Below are 23,545 nucleotides of genomic sequence, written 5' to 3' on the forward strand. Positions count from 1 at the left end.
AAATTTCAAAATAATAATAGCCGTAAAACCTTGTGATATATGACACATTAGTCTACAATCACAGGAACATGTAAAACCCTAAGGAAATAAACCAAAGGAAAGCTAGTTTATTTAAGAGATTAGATGGAATGAAAAAAAAAAAAAGATGGATTAATTCAAAAATGTAGTTGAAAAAGGAGAACTATAGAAGGGGTTGAAAACTTTAATTTTCTATTAGTTGAAATTGTATTAAAGATTATATTTGTAACTTTCAAATGTACATTTCAAAGTTATTTCCTATAATAAAACAAATTTTTATAGTTTGAGATATTGGTTAAGGAAAGGAAAAGAGACAATATTAAAATAGCTTAGGCCAAATAGAAAGTATCAAAGCATTAACCTTGGAAATGGTAAAAGAACCAAAATGTCTTTACAGAATTAGAAGGGGTTAAAGAAAAATATTAAAGGAGATGAGGAAGACAAAATAATTATGGTTAAATGAGCAAAAAAGTTTTCAGACTAACAGCTAAAAACATTCAAAATACCAAAAAAAAAAAAATTAAAAAAAATATAATAAAAAAAAAACTTTCTGAAAATGGTTTCATTCATTTTGTTAGCTACCGGAACAGTAGTCTTGATAAGCATGAGTTTGATGACTATATCAACTATCTTCTCTGCTATCTGCCCTACTGAGAGGCAACGCAAAACCGATCCATATGAAGGGAAAGATGGCCAAGCCTTCTTTCAGACTGTTTATCAAAGTGACTCGTGGTGATCGCCATGGTTCAGAGATCAGGCTATGGAATAGTCATGCTCCTCAGTCTTGGACTAAAGTCTCCTGCTGCCAGGTAAGGATAATTGCTATGATGCTGAGGAATGAAGATGTTATTGTGAATGGTTTCTGAATGATGTTTGCTTAATCACTGTAACTGTAGTATACGCTGTGTCCCTGTGATGCATAAGCTTGATCTTGTTCATTGTATTTCATTTGATTTCTACGGAGTATGTATTTGTTTCAAATGAAGAATGGAAATTTTGCCAATAATCTATGGTCTAAAAGTGTTGTTCATTTATAGGTATTACTCTTATTAGGCATAAATGCATAATGATCAAGAATTCTATGCAACAAAGAGGAAGTACATACTGATGATTCACAAAATAATAATAGATGCTAATGATCATAGAAATATCGGTACACAATATATTGCATACAAGCTACCTTTTTCTGTTCACCTGGGATTTTTCCCCAGAATAATACTCCGTATATACTTTGTATGAATAATAATATAAATTAAAGTATAAAACGCCAGAGAGGCTCAAGGGCTTCTGTATTATCCTGAATATCATCCGCACTGGAAACCTGCTGCTACATGTGATACTGAGATGCATCCTCATTAGATGTACTTCAGTGAGGGAGTGCTGTGATGCCATAACCCCGCCAACCATATCACAGAGATCAAGCTTTAAATGACTGAAGTCCAGTTGATCAAGGCTGAACAGCACTTTTACAAAATTCCAGCTTCAAATGACAGATGACCAATCTCTAACTCAAGAAATGTCTTCAGCAAATATGATGTCATAGATTAACTGTACTGCAATCCACAACATGAGATGACATAAGAACTTCTATCTCTACGTGCAGCTCATCAAAGTCACAGTTATAAGAAAGCTTCTCGGCTTTCTGCAAGCCCCGCAACAGAATAGAAAAGAGATGCTAAGATAACAGGAAAAATAACAATCACAACTTTATCTGCTTAGTCCAAATTTTTACAAGCTGCAGACATTTTTCTAGATCAAACCTCTCTTATGTCAACCAGATCAACTACCACTTTCAGGCAAAGTTGACAAAAATAAAGTTTACTAAGTGTGCATAAAGTAGATCAAGTCAGAAGGAAAAAGTACAGACTAAACGTGAAGAAGGGTGGGATTTAAAAGGTCAATGCTGAGTCTGAGAGGGAAGTGTAACAAGCCTATGTTTTGTCATATGCAAAAGCAATACTTGGCCATCCCATTGATCCAGTCAAAATCCAAAATCAAATAACAAGGCAGATAAAATCCAGATGGGAGTGAGTACGGAGACATTGGAATATTTGAGTAAGTTGTCACATAGAATTGCAAATACTAGTACTCGGAAATCAAAAGGCCTTGTTCAAGGAAGGATATTTAAGCTGCAGCATATATGCCAATGACAGCATACATACCTTCATCTCTTGGAATATTTGGCTGATCGAACAAAAGCTGACGCAATGCTCCCAAATCTTTGGAACTGAATGCAATTGAGCCTTAGTTAGAATCACAAATATCAAGACACAATAATGGCCAACAAGTGCATTTGTAACACAAGATTTTCAAACCCAAGCAATGCTTTTGAAACTTCTAAGATCTTATGGTTCCACAACATAGATAACATATATCTATAAGCAATAGCAGACCATATGACAAAAATAGCCACATGTCACAGCAATGAAATAACATCCCTTAGGAAATAATAGGAACATAAAAATTCTCCAATTTCTGAACTGTATAGTAGATAATTTTTAATAATGCAAATCATTAACAACGACAAGCCCTTTTTCTTCTTATTCTAATTTTTAATTCTAAGAACTCACAGCCGTTAGTGATTACGGAAAATTGCATTAAACCCATTTCTTATCATATTGTACCTGGGCTTTAAAGCAATACTCAAGAGTGCAGAAACCACTGATGATTTAAGACGGTACCTACATAGAAAACGGAAGATAATGTAAGCTTTAATATGCTTTGACAGTCTTGACACTTGAGGAAAAAGATAATTAAGGCTTCAGCAGAGAGAAATAGCAAAAAGCCTAATCCCTCAAATCCCCCTGATGGTTGGAAACAAGCGACTAATCGTAAACAATGAGGAAAGATAATCCTTAAATGTATCACTCCACCCATACAATTTATACCTTGGTGAGTCATAAAACCAATTCTTATGAATAAGAACAAGCAAAAACAAAGAAGCCAAGTTGAACGTACTCAGAGCTGTGCATCTCCTGCAAAATAGCAAGCCCATCTAAGCAATCTGAAAGACTTGGTTTAATTCCCACTCTTTGCTGCAGTTGTTTAGTGGAAAGCACATGAGATCCTCTTCCAGCAAGCTGCCTACTGTCTCTGACCATCTTTTCCAGAGACAGTACAATACTGTGGAAATCCTCCCTACACAAAGCTCCCAATTAATTTAAAGTCTGAAGTATTCAATATCATGCTATCATACAATCTAATTCCTCTTTAAATACAACGAGGGGAAACACCCACCAAACCAAAACATCCAAAGAAGCTAAAGATTAAGATATAATCACTATCATAGTTTCTGTCATTTACAATTAAAATCCAGGGATAAAATATATGCGCCAAACGAAGTTCAGTTAATTATGCAGAACTAAGCTCATCCACCTAATAAAGCCACACAAAATTTTATTCAAAAAGACTTTTTTGCACATTACCAACTTTGCAGCATAAATTGAAGTGAAACTTAAAACTTTTATACACTAGACAAAACCCTTATCATAACTCTATTGTTGTACTACAATCTTTAATGTCACATTGATTTTTTTTTTTTTGTTTTTTTTTTTTTTTTTGGTTTCCCCGTTTTAGCTATACCAACTCTAACGACTATATGGTCTATATCCAATCGCCATATCATCAGTAAGGTTACATGCTTATATGCCAATTCTTGTCAATTAGAAGCAAATGTAGCCATAAATCTCATACAGCAGAAAAGACATAATTATTTTCATGAGCAATGATTGTATTTTTTTAAAACATCAATATCGATCAATTGTCAACTACAATGTTTTGCCAATTGACTACACTTAACCTAATTAAACTTCAATTGTGAACACACAAGTCACATAATCTTCTTACAACAAAACTACTAACACAATTTAGGGTCTTAACTCTTAAGACTAGAAGGGCCAGACACGGCCATGTTATGAAATTGACCAACTTATGTTACAAACAGAAATATTTGGCCATATGGGTGCTTGAGGTGAAATGAAGAACTCTCAAGTAAAAAGATGTTCAATTGCAAACAATAAAGCAACAAGAACAAAATAAAGTACTATGATAAACAAATTGAACTAACATAGTCTTCTTAATTGAGAGCAAAATTGTCTCCAAAGACTCCATTTGCTTCTGCAAAACTGCATCTTCAATCCCATCAACACCCTTCAAACAACCATAATTCTTCTTATTTCCAATCACCTAAACAGAAATTTCCCAAAATCATAATCAAGTTTCATAATTAATGCGCCAAGATTGAAACTTTAATCTAACACAAAATCAAATATAAAAAGAGTGAATTTAAAATGAAAATTAGAGACCTCAATTCTTCCAATAATCGAAGAAGCATTAGAAAACTGAGAGAGTAGGCGGGATTGAATGTCTTCCCAATTATCCATTTCTTCTCGAACTTTCTTGAATTTTTGTTGATATTTCTTGAGAATATTTTCCATAACAAGAGAAAGAAGTGTTTAACAGATGGTGGTTGTGGCAGAGGAGGCGGCGGTAGGAGTCGCGGCAGGTTGGTCTGGCTGTCTGAGGAAGTGAAAGAAGTGCACTAGTGAGAGTGTTGAGTTGGTTAGGAGCCGACTAGCCGAGGAGGTTTTGAATTATATACTTGGGGTTGGGGCCCTTGAGGGTGTGAATTTAAAACAACTTATGAGCTGGTGGTGATGGCGCGAGGATGGTGTTGGGGACGGCGGACGAGATGGTGGTGGTGCTAGATGTGAGTGCGTGACGCACGTCCCCAATTGGTCGGGTAAGTATGTAACATCTAAGTTTGTTGAGTATATGAGAGGGTTGTATTGTCATGTGGTGCAACCGTTATATGGGAAATCTTTCGATTCAAATGAAAGGGATTTAAAAAAAAATAAAAAATCAATGTGCGATTTGATTTTTACATTTTTTTATGTTAATTTGATGATTTACTTAAATTTAACCCTATTCAATTAAGTAATCAATTTACTTGTCAAATAATAAATTAGAATATGTATGGATGTATGTTTGAGATTGAAACTCACTCATTAAGTTCCCTAGTCTTAAGGAACATTTCCTAAGCTTCATAACTACAAAGTCTACATAACAAACTATCTGAAATGGGGGTAAACATGATGTAACTACGATATTAAACTTTTAGATGCCAAGTATGTTATTTCGTGCACCTGATATGTTTTTTTTTCGGAAGTGCGCTCGTTCGTTTAAGATTGTATTAATTTGCGCACTCATATAACTCCTATAATCTATATCATAGGTTAATTTTGCGTTTTAAATATTTTACAATTATTAAACCATTAAACATTTAATCCCTTTCCATTTTCCAAATATAGCTAAGCCAATAAACTCCCACACCTATTTGCCAGGTTAGGGAATTGGGTCGAGTGACAGCAAAAACTTGTCTTTTGCCACTCCAAATTCCCATTTTATCTATCCATCCACACAACTCTGAAAACCCCTCTTCTCATCTTCTCCCCAAAAACCCCTAAAACCCCAGAAAAGCAATCCACCATGGGAGATGGAAAGCAAGATGTAATGGCGGTTAATTCACCAAAGGGTTTAATTCAACAAAACCCAATTACCCAAATTCAATCTGAAATCAAAAAATTGGAAGTTAACGTTAAATCTTGGCTTTCTAAACAATCTATTCCTGTTGAAGCTGCTGTTGTTACTGCTGGTGGGGCCATTCAAGGTGCCCTTATTGGTGGTCTTATGGGTACCTTTACACAGGATTTATCCTCCTCCATGCCTATGCAACCTCCTCCTGGTAGCCTTGACCCTAATGCTATGGCTAGTTTAAAACAAGCCCAGGTTTAATTTCGAGTTTTCATCATTTCTCATTTTATTGTATTCTTATGGGATGAAATTTGATGTTTTTTATGTTACTTTGAGTGTTATTATTTGGGAAAGTGAATAATTTGATTCTGTTTGGTTATATCTTTAATGTGGATATGAGTGTATGACTGTTGTTTTGTGGATAGTGCATAATTTGATTGTTTTTGGGTATATGTTTAATTTGGATATGAGTGTTTTTATGTTAATTTGAGTGTTATTATGTGGGATAGTGAATAATTCGATTGTGTTTGGTTATATGTTTAACGTGGGTATGAGTGTATGACTGTTATTTTGTGGATAGTGTATAATTTGATTCTGTTTGGGTATATGTTTAATATGGGTATGAGTTTTCTTGTATATTAGATGTTTATACAATCTTATGGAATGATCTTTGAATTTTGTTGTGTACATATCATCCCATTTTGCATTGATTTTGAGAATGAATCCCCTGATATCTTCCACGTTGGATTTGAAGTTCGGAACGTTTGTTGATTTTAGGATTATTGTTCAATTACCTGAAAATGGATTTTGGAATTTTGGTTATAAAGAGGGTTGAGTGGTGTTCATTGAGTCCCTATAATCTCGTTTTAGAACTGGCCAAATGTATTGAGCTTCATGTTGGGGTGCTCAAATTGTTATATCCCGCTTAGTTTTTCGCTTTACACATTTCGGATTGGGGTGGCTTTATAGATTGTAGACACTAAGGGTTACCATAAGAAATTAAATTAACTACTTTTGATTTTTGTTTGTGTGAAAAGGTTTGGGATTTCTAGTGCTACTTCTTACCAATACATTTGTAGAAAAAAGTCCCTATACTTTCATTTTGGTACTGACCTATGAGTAATATATTGAGCTCCTTGTTGGGGAGCTCAAGCTGTTATGGTTTGTCTAGGTTTTTGTGCTCCCTCCATGGAAGGAGTTGATATAATTCAAAGCTGTTGTATCAATATCTAGTTTATGCATCGATGTCCTACATTTTGTGATCCTTGTAGAAGAATAATAGGTTATTTTCATAATCATACCATGTATCGTGTGATGGGGAAATTGATTGCAATTTATAGCACTGTTATAATTTGGGTGGAGTAAAAAGTTGCATCATTTGGAAAAAGGGGGTTATGTTTAACTATTTCAAAAAAAAAAAAAAATTATTTAGCCCCATTCTCAAATAGAAAGTTGCCTTCATCTAGTGCTGGGATTTAGGATGGATCTTTATATATATATATATTGTGTGGTGGTGGTGGGATGATGCTTCTAAGTTTATTGAGAATGAAAGGAGCTACCTCCTTTCTAATGTATAACTATATCTCCTACTTGATGACCAAGCTTTCACTTTTTACCTTTTACAGCCTAACTCCTATTTTATTATTTGTGCAGTTATTGATTTTTTATTTTTTTAATCTTTAGTACTTCGTATCTAAAATATCTATGCACTTGGAAGTTACTGATACAATTTAATTTGTGTGTTCTAAATATCATTTCAATAACTAAGTAACTAACATTTCCTCGATATGTGAGGATGACTTTCTAAGACATTTACTAAAAAATTAGGGAAGTATATCAGCTTGTGCTTGGTGCTAGTCTTGATAAAGTCTTTTCTTGTAGGCTCTCTCTGGGGGTCCATTGGTTCAAGCTCGCAACTTTGCTGTCATGACAGGTGTCAATGTTGGCATCTCTACTGTTTTGAGGAGAATCAAAGGGAAGGAGGATGTATGGTCCAGGTAAGCTTGCCAAATTTCTCATTTGTTGATAATTTTTAGAGGTTTGTTGTTCATTTTTGCTACAAAACCATTTTGCAGTTCTTGCAGAGTTGCAGTGTGACTTTTATTTTTAATCTACCCTTTTGTTTTGCTTCACTGTTGCACGTATTGATTTTGTGTTTGTTGGTTATTGGCAATGGTGCTCTTGCCTCTCTATTTCAGCTCTAATTACCTGGGAAATATGAACAAATTGATTAAGTCGAACAAGTTAGCTAGGCCATCAATCGTTGAAGTACTGGGTTGAATTTTTTTTTTTTTTTTAAAAAATATATATAGAAATTCCTGGTTTAGGAATTAGGAGACACCTCCTTTGTGTCACTTTATTTCTATTGTTTATTTGTTTATAACTTCTCTGTCAAAATGTTTATATGTGTATTAACTTGATAAATTGCAGCATGGCAGCAGCATTTGGTTCTGGGGCCATGTTTTCTTTGGTTAGTGGTATGGGTGGGCCAAACCAAGTTTCCAGTGCAGTCTCATCAGGAGCCTTTTTTGCCCTTGCTCAAGGAGGAATTTACAAGGTTTGTAATGTATTTTTTCTAGTCTAATTAATTATACTTCTCTATACCTTTTGTCTTTTCACATTCCAGTATGGCAGTATCCATATTGATGAGCTTGATCAATTGGGAATATGGACTCTTGAGTCTTGATAATCAAACCTTGAATCTTGATGAGAGATAATTCTTGTACTGGATGAGCTGAAAAGACATATTGATAGTGCCGTGTTAGTGCATGTTGAGACTTTCAGCACCTGGGTATTTGCCGTCTTATTGCCCCCTTGCCTATAATGTTGTTGTGTTTAAGATTTGAAGTGATAACTGATCAGTTCAACGACTGTTTGTCACTGACACTGCTGTTGTGCTTCATAGGTTTAGTATCGAGATTGTATCTTTTATTTCTATATATTGAAGTTATTAGCCTTTTATTTATGCAGCTAGGAGAAAAGTTCTCTAAACCAGTGGTGGAAGATGATCCGTTCTATGCTAAAACAAGAAGTTTGTTATTTAGCCTTGGCCTCCAAAGCTATGAGAAAAACTTTAAGAAAGGCCTGCTGAATGATCGCACATTGCCATTGCTCAATGATAGGTAAGAATCAGTGCTCGTATTTCTTGTCGTCCGTGTTGTCTCTCATATTATTTTTTGTATTGGCAGTAGATTGTAAACTGATAGATATGGTGGTGCCGAAATCGGGTTAAATTTGCTCATAAGTGTTATAATCTTTTACTGTGTATTTCTTGGACTTTCCGATTAACCTCAAGTACCCGTACATATCAAATATTCCGACATAGAATTAACACTTGGCCACTTGGAGGCTTGGAGCTAAACAATTTCAAAATTTCCCTAATGTTGTTCTACGCCTGGATATGTACCCATATCTAACTCTCTAGGTCTGACTATTTGAGTAATCTAGGCCTGGATAATTCAACTATTGGGAGTGTTGATCTCTATTCTCTTCTCTTAAATGCTGCTTGAGGTTATTGGTCTTTCCAAATTCTGCAATCTTGTAAACTCTTAATAGCATATCCTTCCAGTCCAATCATGACATTCATGAGATAGATGATAGATAGGGAAGCAGGAAGAGGTTAGGACTTAGGAGAGAAGAAGGATCAGGAAGACATAAATCACTGATAGATCTGGACTCTCTGCTCTTTAGATGCATGTTTTACTTTCTTTCTAATGTAGTTTATAAACCTTGATTTTCGTGTTTCTTCCCGTGTTTTGTTTAATCACAGAACTAAAATAGTAACAGTGAAATTAGTTTGATTGAAAACTTCCGAATTAGTCCAACTGTAGCACATTTGCATTTTCACGAATGCTAACAGCTAACGTCTTTGAATGATTTGCATGTTCTTTTCAGTGCTCTTAGAGATGTAAAGATTCCTCCTGGCCCAAGGCTTCTCATTCTTGACCAAATTGAAAGGTTTGATCTTTTGCTACATTCATGCATGGCATTTTGTATGAATCCGATCTGATTTTTGTGTATTTGTTAACTTTGGGTACAACTTCATCAGGGATCCAGAGCTTAAAGAGAGGCGAAAAAAGTAGAGTGCTTACATTGTTGTCAGGCAAGCTTACAGGGCAGCAAAATATGTTTTATCGGTAGAGGGGAGTTGAGTCCTGTACTGTAGGTGGAATTTCATTTCAAAGGTAGATTATTGTTGTTAAATTTTTAACTACGATTATGTTGTAGTTACTTTGAATTCTTATTTATCTATGTGAACAACTAGGTTTTTGACAGTATTATTCCAATTAATAACAATAAGAGGCGAAAAATTGAGGATGTAGTAGCTAGGTTTAAATACTTCTACATGGCAGTAACAATCTTGTGCAGCTTCCAAGCTACCAGTATCATGCATTTCATGCTACATGAAAACGTTGGCATTCAAGGAGTTTCATCTAAACACTTTAAAGTCTTTAAATCATTGTAAATCTGCCAAGATTTTACTGTACTCACAGTTGGCCATATATTGGTTCGTCTAACTGAAGCTTGTTTAAAAAAAATGTTGGAGGGAACATCTCCAATTTCGTTTTCTAGGCACATTGCATTACATTTCTGGTACCTCTACACACATCACGTACAACCCGAGTGTGCATAGAGTTTAGATGACACTTATTTGCGATTGATACACGGCCATTAAACCTTGTCCTGTTCAAGTTTCCAACATCGACTGTCCAACTGTTGCTGATAAATTTTGTAGACTTGGTAGAGTATAAGAGACGTAAATTTTGTACTCTACCAAGTTCCAGCTTGAACTTTGAGCCTCTATTTTATACGTCAAGGCTTCTAATTAGCTCATTATGTTGAGTCTTTTTCACTCTTCTTGGTTTTTAATGCTTTGCTTCTTTGTGTATCAAGGAGTTTGCCACTTTTGAATTTAATGTCATTTGTTCTATTGTAGCCTTTGAAACTATATCCAAGTTTTAAAATTTTAAATTATACTTGTAATTATACTACCTTCGTTAATGGTTACCTGCAACTTTGGAATTTTTTATGTCTCACAAATAATACCCAAAAGTTGCAGATTATCATTAACGGAAATAATATGTTCATTATCTTTAAACTATATGCTTACTTGGATCAAAATTGACATTTATGGTGGGTCTATCCCGTCTATAATATAATTTTAACCAAATTTGGATTTTTGAAAGGTGACTGATTTGTAATGTGGGATATTTGGCCATTGATGTTGTTGAAGCTGTCCCTTGCAAGTTGCAACTTTAACCATCTGAATTGTGGTCAAGTGAGGGTGCTTGTGGTAGACCGTAGAGTTCCTCTTACCTTCCAATGAGAAAAATGACAAATGGTTAGGAATGTTTGCTACACAAAATTAAAGCAATAGGGTATTAACACTTTTTGGAAATTTCTCAATAAATCATGAAGGTTGAGTGTAAATTGTTTTAAGCCAACTAACAAACTTTCTGTGTAATAATATTTATGTGGTATATTGACAATTGACTTATGGAGTACATATGTATTGTTAGTGGAATTTAAATGAACAATTTTTTCAATTTTTTGTGTGTAATAGTATTTTTTCATGCTTGAATGCTTTATCGAAATTAGACTTTGATTTCCAATTCATTCCTTGTTAAATGTTGAGGTCAAATGTTCTATGTTCTATGTTCATTCCAGCCTCTAATTTCGTTTGCAAAATGAGGTTGAAGGTTGTAAAACTTTTAAGTAATCAAATATATCGTTTTTATAGGTAAATGAAAAAATTCTTGTCAAATATTTATGTTAGAGCGTTTATCATTCAAATTTTAACATAGATAATATTTTAAAAATTATTATTGAAGAATCCAAAAACGACTTTTAAATTACAAGTAGAAGATCATATTAGGCATTCTTTTGGTAGGATCAAAGACAAATATATAAATTAGTAATTTTAAAATTTAACTTTGATTTTTAATTTTAATTTATTTTTTTTTATAAAAAAGGCATTATTACAACTACAAGGATTATGAGATTTTGGAGAATCACTCATTATGTATAGTGTAGTTAAGTGGATCCAACATCCTAATTATACAAATAAATCACCGTCATTTTTTTAGAAATAAACTATAACTTCATTTTATATCCGAAACATCATCTGAAGAGTTGGATGGGATCAAGTTACAAAACTCATGAGATTGCTAATTGTGTAGGGTTAAGATTTTGGTGAAATTATATTTTGAATTTCAAAAATTATGTTTCATTCATTTGTAGCAAGTAGATTCATACTTGATGAATCATTAATATTAGTATGAGTAGTTTAGCACTTTTGAAAGAAAAAGTAGTGTAAAAATAATTTGTAAAATGAAAATCAATCCATAAAAGTCTTAAATCCTCTTAATTTCATAAGTAGTATCGGCTACATAAACGGATGAACCATTAACATCCATCATTATTTTGTCAAAACACTATTTAAACTAAGTATTAAGTAGTGGTAGTAATGTGGTGATTACGTTTTAGTAGCTTTATTCTCTTATGCGTGTATATCAATTGAATGTCCATATCCTATATTTATAGCTGAAGATGGAGATCATTCTTTTAGTCTTAATATTCTTAACTTTCAATGTCAAGAATTCTCTAAAATGTTGTAGTAGATAATTCTAGAGAAAATATGAGTAAGTAGTAACCTAACATGAATATATTGCAAAGAGAGTAGAGAAAATTATTCATAATAGGCTCATTTAGGTTAGAGCGTTGTGCCATTCAAATATCTCCCAAATTCCAACCATACATCATTTATGTGAATTATAAGGTGAAAACAAATACTTGAAATTAATTTTAACAAAGATCTTATTTTCTTTCTTTCTTTTTTTTTAATGAAGAAGTCTAAAACAACTTTTGAAGAGCAACTAAAGTCAACATTATTAGAATTTTATACTCCTAACGGGCTGTTTGGTAAGTGGGATTATGGGTTGGGAATGGGAATAATAATCCCTAGTCTTTGTAAACTCATATTTTGTTGGTGGGAATTATGGAGTATAATATAAAATGGGAATGTGCATGGGAATAATTAGCTTGTAACCCCTACATTTTATTACTTGGGGGTGACAAGTAATATTTTGGGGGAATTCACTAAATTGTTAAAAAGACAATATTACCCTTGTTTTGTGCCATACATTTTTGTGGCATATGATAATAAAAGGACAATCTTGTAAATTTTGCTTTTAATCCCTCTATTATTCCCACATACCAAACATAGGATTTAAAATTTCTCAATCATATTTCCAAAAACACAGGATTGAGATTATTTCATGAATTCCCACCTATTAATTTCCATTTCCACTTCCACCCTATATTCCCCAAATTTCCAATTCCATTTGCCAAACGCCCCGTAAGAGTCTAAGAGTCTAACATAACTAAGAGTCTAAGATAAGACACAAAAGAATATACTCTGTATAAATTAGTAATTTGTAAAGTAACTTTTTTTTTTTTTTCTATTTTAAAAGAAGGCATTACCGTGAACTCAGAACCCTTAAACGAATGGTATATTGACAAAGTAATTACACAAGTGGAAATTATATAATGCCACAATATTAGATGGGAACAACATATACAAAAAGTATGTTCATATTCTTCCTTCATTGACAACATATCTCACAAAATCAGCCATATTTCCTCAATTTTAAGATTACAAAACTCACCCAACTACAATAATACTACAAATAAAAATTACAAAATTATAAAAATATTAAAATATTATTGTGAGGGAGGAGAAATTGAAGAAGATTGGAGGAGCACGTGAGCACGTGAGAGTTGATCCATCAACGCAGCAATACGCGCGTTGTACTCACGCGCTTGTTCGACGGCTTCAACTTCAAGTTCTCCTAATTGTGAACAAAGTCTCTCCTCGGCCTCTTCCGCCACCCTAACTCTCTCCCAAGCTCTTTGCAACTCTCTCTTCATTTTCTCTTCTCTCTCCAAACTCTCCCTTAACTCTCTTTCCAATTCCGCATTTTTCTTTCTCATCACCTCCATGTCGATATCCTCGACATTTTTCTTTTTATCCGAGGATTTACCATTATATTGTGATGAAAAAACGGCAATAGTAGGTGCCATCGTTGTAACAAATATAACACAAAATGACAAAAACAATACAAAATTTTACTCGATTATTTTATTCGGGAGGAGCGTGGTGTAGACTCAAAAGAAAAGGAGAGTGGTGTTGATAATGTAAGAGGTTATGAATCTTATGATTATGGATTGATTGGAGAGAAAGAAGTTTAGAAGGTTTGATGTGTAATGTTATTGGTGTAGAATGAAATGGCACCATATTTTTATAGGACATATTTAGGGTGTCTAGGTTCAATGTATCTAGTTATAGCATCTTTCATGATATTGGTTTATCTGTTATTTTTTGTTTCCTTTTTTTGTCATTTCTGTTGTTTTTGTGATCAGCATTGACGTGTATGCTTGTGGAATCATATATTTTGGGCTGTAACTCTTTAAGCTTGTAATTTTTGGTCCTTTATCTTTTTTTATGGGCCCAAAACTTGACCATTGATGGGAGCCTACAGCCTACTAGCCTAGTAGGGTAGAACCGTAGAAGCTTCTTTGGTATTTCCACTTGCAAGTATTTGTGAGTTAAACAATAGAAAGTACTTGTATAGTCGTATACTATGGTATTTGTTTTTGAAAGTTTTATTGACACAATAGTATCTGAAAGTATTTGCGAGTTAAACAATACGAAGTACTTGTACAGTCGTATACTATATTTGTTTTTGAAAGTTTTATTGACACAATAGTATTTGATACACATTTCAATGTACTGGTTTGACTTCAGGTATACTTCGTATGTATATTACAATAGTTACAACACCTTATAAAAGAAAGGTTTTTATGCTGATATGAAAATTGCATTCCACTATTACCTTTATTTAAAGCTCATAGGTCACTTGATTATTTAATTAATCCCATTTTAAATGTATTATATCATGCAATGTCTTCTTTAAAAAAAAAAAATCATGTGATGTCTGCTTTAATATTGTTAAATATATACCGTGTTAAAGTATGTTGCAACTATAAAGAAACGAATGAAGTAATTCTTTAATTTTTTTTAGGAAAATTTGATTTAAATAATCCAACCTTTGACGTATTTGTTTTTAATAATCTTACCTTTTGATTATTATACAATAATCCAAGCTTTGTGGAATGTTCTATTTTATTAGGCCATGCAGGTCACTTAACCTATAATAATAGGCCACCTGCCACGTGTCGCATTATTACTTGTCCAGATTTTTTTATTATTTTTATTTTTAAAAAACTTTTTTTTTCCTTTCCTCTTCATCTTCTTCCTCCAATCCTCCCTTCCACACCTCCATGATTGGCTACCCATTTCCGACCAGACCTTTGCCCACCACACCTCAACCTCACCTCCGGCAGCAAGGAACCCCAATCCACCAGCCACCACCTTGGTCGAAACACGACACCCCGAACCCAGAAACCCGACTTCGAATCCAGAAACACCCACCCACCATCGAAACTATGGAAAACCGTACCCCTAGCCACCGCCGATTTTTTTAAATTCTCTCTCCTCCAAATCCATCTTCTTCTTTCTTTCTCCCTCTGTTTCAATTTCCCTCCATTTGTAGGAAATTTTCGATCTTCAAAACCTTAGAATTTACCCCTAATTTAGGTCGATGTTGTTGTAATTGGTGGCTGCTTGCGGTAGTTTAGCGATGGCGGTCATGGTGGTGGTGAGATGTTACGGCCACCGTTGGTTGTGGCCAAAGTGGGCGGTTGTTGTGAATTACTTGAACGACTGTTGTTCGAGGCTGCGTTGTTGAATGGGTGCTTTGGTTGAAGTATGGGCAGTGGTGCGGTGGCGATGAGGGCTGTGTGGTGGTTTCAGGCGAAAGAGGAGAGAGGTTGTATGGGGGTTGTCGGTTGGAGCAATAAGGCGTGGTATTCTAGTGGCTGGGGGTCGTTGAGTGGGCACCAACCCAGTGACGGTGGTGTTGCGGTGGTGGCAGCTATGGGGTAGGAGAAAAAGAGAGGAGGGTGGTGGGTTTGGGGAAGTGGGAAAGGCTAGAAATGAAGGGTTTTTTTTTTTTTTTTCTTTATTTATTCTGATTGAATTTTTTAAAAAATGAAAAGAGGTTTAAAAAAAAGGAAAAAAAAAACGGTTCATCAGGTAAGTGGTCATATTGGCCTGATAAAATAGAATGGGATATAAAGCTTGAATTATTGTATAATAATCAAAAGATTGGATTATTAAAAATAAATATGTCAAAGGTTGGATTACTTAAATCAAATTTTCCATTTTTTTATATACATTTTTAAAATACAATATTTATAAGTAATTAAGAGTATAGAAAATTGACCAAAGTCTTATTAGATTGTCTCTGCACTTGTATTTTCCAAAAAAGAAAAAGAAAAAGAAAAAGAAAAAGAAAAAAAACAAACAAAAATCATGTGAAGGAGCCTCAGCCCCTCAATTAACCTATTGATTGCATTGGATTCATTCTTTTTCTTTAGTGCATTATTTCCCACTATACAACTATATAAGTATATATTGTTCTATTAACTCCCATTGAAACATATGGCCTACCAATAATAATCAGTGGCGGACGGGCCCTTGTGCCTGGTGGGTCAAATGACTCACCAGGGCCCAAAAAAAAATTTCTAACTTCAGGTACTGAGGTGAGCCCGATTTGACGAATTCCTCAAGCAGTCAAGCCCTAGCCCACTTTGCATCTTCCTCTTCGCCTCTTCCTCTTCACCACTTCACCAAATCACCAGACTACCTCCACCCTCCAGTGCTGGCGTGCTGCTGCTAGCCTAGTCGCCTGCTCTGCTGCAGTGCTGCTCAGTGCGAGTGTGCCGTGTGCGACAGACCGACAGTGCTCACTGCTAGTGCTCTTCGCTAGTTCGCTTCGAGTCTTCGACGCTTCTTCTAATATGCTATTCTCATTTTGCTAGTAAGTTGATTTCTATTTTAGTTTAAAATTCTAATCTTCAATTCAATTCACTAATTAGTTAATTTTATTAAACTTGGTTTAAACTTAGGTTGATTTTTAGTTAACGCTTCCTCTTCGCTAGTTCGCTCACGCCTCCAGACTCTGACTCAGCAGGTATCAATTCTACCTTTTTGAGTGCTGAGATGGCTAAAAGTTCATTCAAATTCGAGCACCCTCTTGGTTTGTTACAATTTCTTGATTTGGGATTTTTTTTTTGCCCCCTGAAAATTTTGGTTTTGTTCCGCGTTATTTGGATGTTTGATGATCAAATTTTGTGAATTATTTATCTGGGTTTGTTTTTAAGTATGAATCTTCGAAGCATTTTTGGCTTTTCTTGGTGTAATTTGAATATTTGGTGATCAAATTATGTGAATTATGCATCTGGGTAGTTTTTATAAGACTATATATGAATGTCGGAACAATTATGCTTGATTATGTTAATTATTGCAGTAATTTGTATCTTATAACTTGTAATTTGATAAAGGTTTTGCTTGCAAAGTTTAAAGTCTTGTGTTTTTTCTAATAATGAAATATAATTAAGGATGTTGATTTGATTGATGAATTGTTGTGGTGTCAGAGGTTAGTTGAATATTCTCTCTTTTCATCTCCTTGTTTCATATACTATTATGTTCAAATGATTTTACTTGTATTTGGAATTCTAAATTTTGATTAGTTCTCACTTCAATATATGAGTAGCTCGGAAAAGTTGATTTTTTTTGCTGCAATTTCATGTTATGTTGACAAACTGGTTAAAATTTCTAAAGGGTATTTTTAACATTGTAAGTGTGTTACAATTTTATGGTGGGATGATGTTATATTTTGTTTAAATATGTGGGTTGTAGTACTATTATTTGGTTGTTTGGTAAAAAAAAATTTTTACATATTTGATTATCGATTGTGACTCACCAGTCGGAAATTCCTGAGTCCGCCACTGATAATAATAATGATATAAAAGTCGTAACAAGCACTATGAGATATTATATGGTGGAGATTGAAATATGACAATATAAATATCAATATCAAAAAATTAAATGATGTATCTCATCTCATGTAGTAGGTAATTTTTTTCAAAGATGACGTTGCTAATGCTAGGTATAATCCACCTACTAAACTAGAATCCGCATGAATCAAGCTTAGTTATTATATATGTCATAAATTTCATTTTATTAGTGATTTAAGTTATACTTGTAGGTATTACTAGAAATTCGAGTATACTACTCAATCTAAAGTCGCTCTCAAATCTCAATTGGTTTTGGTATTTGTGAATGATCGTTTATGCCAAAACTTTAGTAATCTAATATAATAATATGATTATATACAGTGCCGGATCCAGGATTTTCGAACTTATGAGTCACCATCAATAATTGATCACTTGTTACACTTCAAAAATTATATAAAAAAAATTATATTTCACCAAAATGATTTCAATCCAAAAATAGGATATAAAAATACATACTATAAAACTATTACATTAAACTAAATTTATGATTTTTTTTACTTAAAAACAAGAATTTTTTAAAATAAAAGTTAGATAACTTAAGAGACCGGTTATTATATATAACAGGTCTCTTTAATGAAATATGAAAGCAGTGCAAAAATTTATTCTAGGCTGACAAAAAGAGACCTGTTATCTATATAACAGGTCTCTAATGACGTGGTGGCAATAGCAACAACAAAGAGACCACCTATCTTATATTTTAATAGGCGGTCTCTTTGATACTTTAAAAACTGACAGTGGGCTAGAAACAAAGAGACCGCCTATCTGTAATAGGCGGTCTCTTAATTATTTTTTTTGTGGTGATGAGTCACGTGACTCACTGTGCACCTTAATAGATCCGCCCCTGATTATATAGAAGTATAACTCCAATAATATCGACGTTACATGCTTTCGATTTATTGAAAGTGATCCTAATCTTGGCTGGATAGTAGTCCAACAAGTAAAAGAGTCAAATTCTTTCAATTTTTCCATAATTTATAATTTTTATTACCGTCTTTTCTTTTTATATTTTTATTATTGTTATAGATACACCTAATCTTTAATTCATAATTAATGTGAATTGTACAAAATGAACTCTTAGTTCTTATTGATAAAGGACCAGAAGTGCATGGTGAGAGAGAATGGGGTTTTGACAATTTTTTACTCCCTCCGTCTCTAAATTACATTCGTAGTTAAATTGAAGTAAGAATGTAATTTAGGGACGGAAAGAGTAGTTAAATAGAAAAATCAAACTTTTTTAAGTGAGGGTGCCATTTTTTTTTATTTTTTTTTTATACTACGGTGTACAAGCTGCAAAAGGGTTTGTAAGCTGTTCAAAAATTAATTAAAGTGAGTGGGATAAAGAAAAAGAATATTAGTATATATTCTTGTGTTTCACTTTCATGCTTGCATGATTAGTTTTGATTTTTTTTTTACAAAGTCTACAAGAAGCTAGCCGAAGGTGGTATAAAAATAATCATTATTATCTTCATAAAAGGTTGTAATAAGTTCATCAGGACAAAAGTTTGTTCCAAAACCAATTAGCAATAATGGAATAGTTAAATATATTTTTAATAAAACATTTTCTCTACTCAACTCTAATAATGCACGGCAATTTATTGTGTGGACAACAAGTTAAATTTAATTACGGAGTACTAGGAGTAGTATTTTTCCTCATATCACGTGTCACATGTATCTCGCACTTATATAAGATACGGAGTATAAAGATAATTAAGGTCATTTGTTCTGATTTACTAAACTGAGTTGAACTGAACTGAACTAAACTAAATTGTTTATGATAAAAGAAACGTAATTTACAAGCATAATTAAGAGGCTACACTGTTTTTACGTACTTTGTACTCGGCATGATTTGAAGTTACAACTTTCAAGTTACAAGTCTTATTACAACCCTCTCTCGATCATATTATATTCTGACGACTTAGACTATTATTCTATCATCTTGCCCCAGTTGTAAATATGGCCCAGGCTCATTAATGAAATTGAATTAGTAATATAGTCCATATAATTAATTGATCTATCATCAAGCCTCTCATCCTTTAGATAAGGTTATTAATTAGAGTGTTAATTTCATTGCTTTGTCATACACCTATACAAGCATGCTATAAAGTGTAACATAATATTATCCCAATACGTAAAAGGAAAAATCAGGAACCACTCAATAGTTTAAAACGAAAAGATCAACAATTTTACGGTCCAATCAAATAAAGCTAGGCTTCTGATATTAAAATTCAAGAGATAGGACAAAGTATGCATGCTTCATGATCAATACCTCAACAGGAACAGCCAGATTGAGAGGTGACTAATGTTTGTTCATGAAAGGAACAAACATATAATGTAATGGATTATGGATAAGTCATTGAGAGAAATTGACATATTTCTTGTAAAATTTATCCTAATTAATGATGTGGATTTATGGGATTGGGATCGGGAATGGGATAGGGATCGAGATCGGGATCGGGTGAACTTGATTCATCCGGACACAAATTATTAGACTTTTATCAATTTTATTGATTAAAACTATCACATCTTACGGATAAAGTTAATCTAGTTCAGTAAACGCTAGAAAGCAGGGGTTGGAGAAGGTAAATGAATCTCACCACTCCCAAGAAAATATAATTGGCGAGTCTCGAATTCGTGAAATCAAAGTTACAAGATGAGTTTTCCACCAGCTTAAAATTAATCATAGAGTTTAATACATAAATTATTGTAGAGTGGCTCATTCTTTAATATACTGCGTATAAAGTAAAGTAATTTTATTCATGATATTAATATTAGGAAAAAGATATATGCAGCCCTAAGGGCTGCATATAAGAAGCTAAAAGTGGAAAGAATTGACAATAATATATAATTATTACACCGATTTATTCGTGAATTGTTAATAAATTTCCAATTTAATACTAAAATAGGAAAGATATTAAATGCCAATTGTTATACCCTTATACAAATATCTGATTACTATAAAAAAAGTAAAGAAAAATTGTACAAATATCTGATTACTATTTAAAAAGAAAAATCAACTTTATGTACATAGTGAATGCAGCTAGTGATGGTGTGTGGGGTGTCCCTTTTTTTATGGCTCAAAATTCACTGATTTGAATGAATTCTTTAATCATTGTCTAATTTCTATCAGTGATTCAGACAGCTAAATTACTTTTTTCTTGATTTGCTACGACACATTAAGCTATTATTTTCAACACCAACATTTATATTTCTTGAAACGATCCCATGTTGAGCTAGCTGTTTCTTTCAAACCAAGTCCAATATGATTTATACTATTATTGAATCACATAATTGAGTTTATATCTCGAAAATAATTCGAGGTTGATTTGATTATATGTCTCAAGACTCTCAACTTGTTTTATCGTAAAACATTGTGATTATTTGTTTTGGTTTACTCGCTCTAGGTTTTTATTTATTTAATTATTATTTATTTATGTTCCACCCGATTTATCGTTTGGGTTAATCAGCTGATTCAGATTCGATAATTAGTGGTGGGCTATTAAATTCCAGTCCCTTTCTAATTATTGTTATTTGTTAGTATTGGTGATGTATTTTTTTTTTACCAAAATATTGTTCTAATGTGAATATTTTTTCCCCTGTGCATTTGAAAATTTTGTCTCACTTATCTTAATTTAGCTCAACTTTGTAAAGTAAGTAACAATTCATTTTCGTTATCAAAATAATCCAACTATTACGCAAACATACAATTTTTCCTTAAATTTTCCTAACTGTTTATTAGATCAGGCCACTTTGATTACAATTAACAAGTAGGTTGTCGTCTTTAATGATTATATTTTTTTTTCGTGACATCAACTATATCACAACCAAACCGTTGAAATTGTGTTTGAAGAAATTGGTTGCTCATGCTTCCTTGATAAACATAACGTAAGTGATGTGGTTCATTGATAAAGTTTGGACATTCAAATAAGAGGAACCCAATAAAATGGAGGAAATAAAATCTTCTTAGGTTGTGTGCTCTTGTGTTAACACTCATTCAAGGCGAAATGTGACCTGTGCAAGATTGTATAAACATGTAAAACATCAAAGTTTCAGTTCGATAGATTGAGGCGTTTCCAGATGAGGAAAATAAACATTTTAATCGGTTTTAGGCACTTACTTACATGTGGATGACTACTTTTAACATGAACACACACATGTATATTAAACCAATTATAGTCATTGTCAAGGGCAGCATGACTTAATGCATGATACTTGGCCTTTAAAAACTCTTTCCAATTTCAATATAAAGAATTGAGTGTTTTCCTTATTAGTTGGTTCACCTAAAAAACAATTAAGATAAAGAATTATCCTCAAATTGCGATGATTGTTGATTTAGTCGTAAATGCCTTCATTCTCAAATAAAGGCAGAGTTGAAATTATGCCTTCTAAACTACAAGTTGCAGATTATGAAGTCAATTAAGAACATCACTTGTAAATATTAACTACATATATTTTGATTTTTAACATTTTTCGTATATACAATTTTACTATTTTTATGAGTTATAATCAAATTTCAAGAAAGAATAATATAGCCATATGCCCATATCAAATTGTTATTTTTCATACCGAGTACAATTTTTACTTACTGTAATTAAGATTTAATTTTTTTCCATTTTGATTTTTGACCTCTTTAATCTCAAGATTTGAAGAAAGCTAAAATTATACGTACGTGGGTGTTCAAAAGAACAAATAAAATTAGACAAAATATTTCACAATTTATTTATTTATTTATTTAAATTTTTTTTAGACAAATATTTCATAATCTTAAACAAGGAGTTACATTAATTCACTAAACCCAAAAAAAAAAAAAAAAAAAAGAAAGACAATCCATAACCACCAAAATTTATGAGTTACGTAGTTATATACTCCTCCATTTATGTATGTACAATAATATAATATACTACCTCCGTTACAGGTTATGTGCAACGATTTGACATAAAGCAGAGAAGAAAAATGTCTAATCGTTGCACATAACCTGTAACGGAGGTAGTACATCCAACCTCAACTCACATAGGCGATAAAAAAAAACCCCTATAACTTTCACGTTACTAGTTCAAATTACACAACCATACAGACAGCTGTCGTGTTTTTAAACATCGGAAGTAAAAACACCCCGATGACAAGCCCGGCACTTGTATATATTAAACATATGATCCTTTTTTTAATGCATGGAAATGGAATGAAGTTGAAGAAGTTGTTGAGCATGAGAAAGTTGATCCATCAAAGCTAACATTCGAGCTTGAAAATCACGCGCTTGATCGACAGATTCAGCTTCAAGATCTCCTAATTGAGAACAAAGCATTTCTTCTCCATCTTCAGCCACTCTAACCCTTTCTAATGCTTTATACAATTCTTCCTTTGTCTTTTTTTCTCTTACTAAACTTTCTCTTAATTTTCTCTCTAATTCTTTGTTACGCTTCTTAAGATCATAGTTTTCTTCGTAATTACTTGCCATAATATTATCGTATTAATTAACTTAACTTGCTAAGATTATATGTTAACAAGTTGGTTAATTTTTTGTAGGAGAAAAATATGCAAGATTTGGTTGAAATTTGGATAGATAGAGGTAAAAGGTGCAATTGAGTGTACAATATTTTGGCACAAGAAAATAATACAAGGGGTTATTCTCTATTTATAGAAGAGATATTTGTATGTCTAGGTTCAATGTATCTAACAATTTTTTGTGAGAAATTGTTGACGTAGTTGCTTACCCTTTTTGTCAACTATTTATAATATATGCTTTGCAATTTTTCTAAGGTCACATATTAAGTTTTATTTGGCCTCAAATGTCAAATTGTTGAAATTTAAAATATTGAATTGTAATATTTCAACGATGTATGTTCCAGAAATGTATATACAAGACAATGTTTTGAGAATGGTTATTTTTCACTTATATTCAATAAAAAAAAAAATACGAAGTACGTATTAAATAAAGGCCGTATATTTTTGTGGATGGAAAGAGTATGCAACTCTGTAATATGCAAATCAAATATACTTACAAAATCCTCATTTTCAT

General features: G+C 32.9%; 3 protein-coding genes and 1 long non-coding RNA gene across 4 annotated transcripts; 1 reads left to right on the plus strand and 3 right to left on the minus strand.

The window, feature by feature from the left end:
* Positions 1–1,082: 1,082 nt before the first annotated feature.
* Positions 1,083–4,959, minus strand: LOC110692953 (uncharacterized protein At5g43822-like). The gene is made up of 6 exons (XM_021870044.1): positions 4,323–4,959; positions 4,085–4,203; positions 2,977–3,156; positions 2,643–2,699; positions 2,181–2,245; positions 1,083–1,571 (listed from the first exon to the last, which is right to left on the minus strand). The coding sequence occupies exons 1-6, from the start codon at positions 4,452–4,454 to the stop codon at positions 1,528–1,530; spliced, it is 597 nt and encodes a 198-aa protein (XP_021725736.1). The 5' UTR covers positions 4,455–4,959; the 3' UTR covers positions 1,083–1,527.
* Positions 4,960–5,356: 397 nt separating this feature from the next.
* LOC110692954 lies at positions 5,357–9,952 on the plus strand. The gene is made up of 6 exons (XM_021870045.1): positions 5,357–5,805; positions 7,432–7,547; positions 7,981–8,107; positions 8,521–8,672; positions 9,445–9,507; positions 9,599–9,952. The coding sequence occupies exons 1-6, from the start codon at positions 5,506–5,508 to the stop codon at positions 9,630–9,632; spliced, it is 792 nt and encodes a 263-aa protein (XP_021725737.1). The 5' UTR covers positions 5,357–5,505; the 3' UTR covers positions 9,633–9,952.
* Positions 9,953–13,034: 3,082 nt separating this feature from the next.
* On the minus strand, positions 13,035–14,277 carry LOC110692955 (protein RESPONSE TO LOW SULFUR 3-like). Its single transcript, XM_021870046.1, has one exon. It carries the CDS (start codon positions 13,630–13,632, stop codon positions 13,273–13,275), a length of 360 nt encoding a protein of 119 aa, XP_021725738.1. The 5' UTR covers positions 13,633–14,277; the 3' UTR covers positions 13,035–13,272.
* A 7,959-nt stretch (positions 14,278–22,236) lies between these two features.
* Positions 22,237–23,149, minus strand: LOC110692956. Its single transcript, XR_002505544.1, has 2 exons — positions 22,530–23,149; positions 22,237–22,433 (listed from the first exon to the last, which is right to left on the minus strand). It is a non-coding gene; the product is annotated as an uncharacterized LOC110692956 (long non-coding RNA).
* Between the last annotated feature and the right edge of the window lie 396 nt (positions 23,150–23,545).

This window comes from Chenopodium quinoa, unplaced genomic scaffold (genome assembly GCF_001683475.1).
Source record: "Chenopodium quinoa cultivar QQ74 unplaced genomic scaffold, ASM168347v1, whole genome shotgun sequence".
In the NCBI taxonomy this organism is placed as follows: Eukaryota; Viridiplantae; Streptophyta; class Magnoliopsida; order Caryophyllales; family Amaranthaceae; genus Chenopodium; species Chenopodium quinoa.